Below are 286 nucleotides of genomic sequence, written 5' to 3'. Positions count from 1 at the left end.
TCAGTCTTCCGTGCCCAGCAGGTCTGTGGAGGACGTTTTGGCGGGGGGTATGGGTCGCGGAGGGGGCGTGGGTTTGGGTTTGGGCCGCCGGGCGGGGCTGGCCGACCCGCCCCCCTCGCTGTCGGTGTGCGTGGAGGACGGCGGCGGCGGCGGCAGGCGGGGCAGCGACATGGAGGAGTGGCCTATCGGCGGGGGCGGGATCCGCGAACAGGAAGAGGCGGTTCTCAGGCTCTGGATCCGCCGGCACTCCTGGCAAATCCGCACGTGGGTGCAGCCGCTCCGGGAG

The 286-nt window shown here is 72.4% G+C and overlaps 1 protein-coding gene across 3 annotated transcripts in view; it reads right to left on the bottom strand.

Annotated features, from left to right (window-relative positions):
* The window catches only part of LOC311323198 (glutamate receptor ionotropic, kainate 5), a gene marked incomplete at both ends in the record, with an annotated part of 40648 nt that continues 40362 nt past the window's right edge, over nucleotides 1-286 (bottom strand). For all 3 annotated transcript variants that reach the window (XM_084455381.1, XM_084455382.1, XM_084455380.1), the window contains one exon: nucleotides 1-286. This exon is cut by the window's right edge. In XM_084455381.1, the coding sequence (XP_084311507.1) occupies nucleotides 1-286 (286 nt within the window).

The sequence above is a fragment of the Borostomias antarcticus genome (genome assembly GCF_949987555.1).
Source record: "Borostomias antarcticus genome assembly, chromosome: 21".
Taxonomy (NCBI): domain Eukaryota; kingdom Metazoa; phylum Chordata; class Actinopteri; order Stomiiformes; family Stomiidae; genus Borostomias; species Borostomias antarcticus.
The sequence above is the reverse complement of the archived record's forward strand: the minus strand, read 5'-3'. Positions and strand labels throughout refer to the sequence as shown.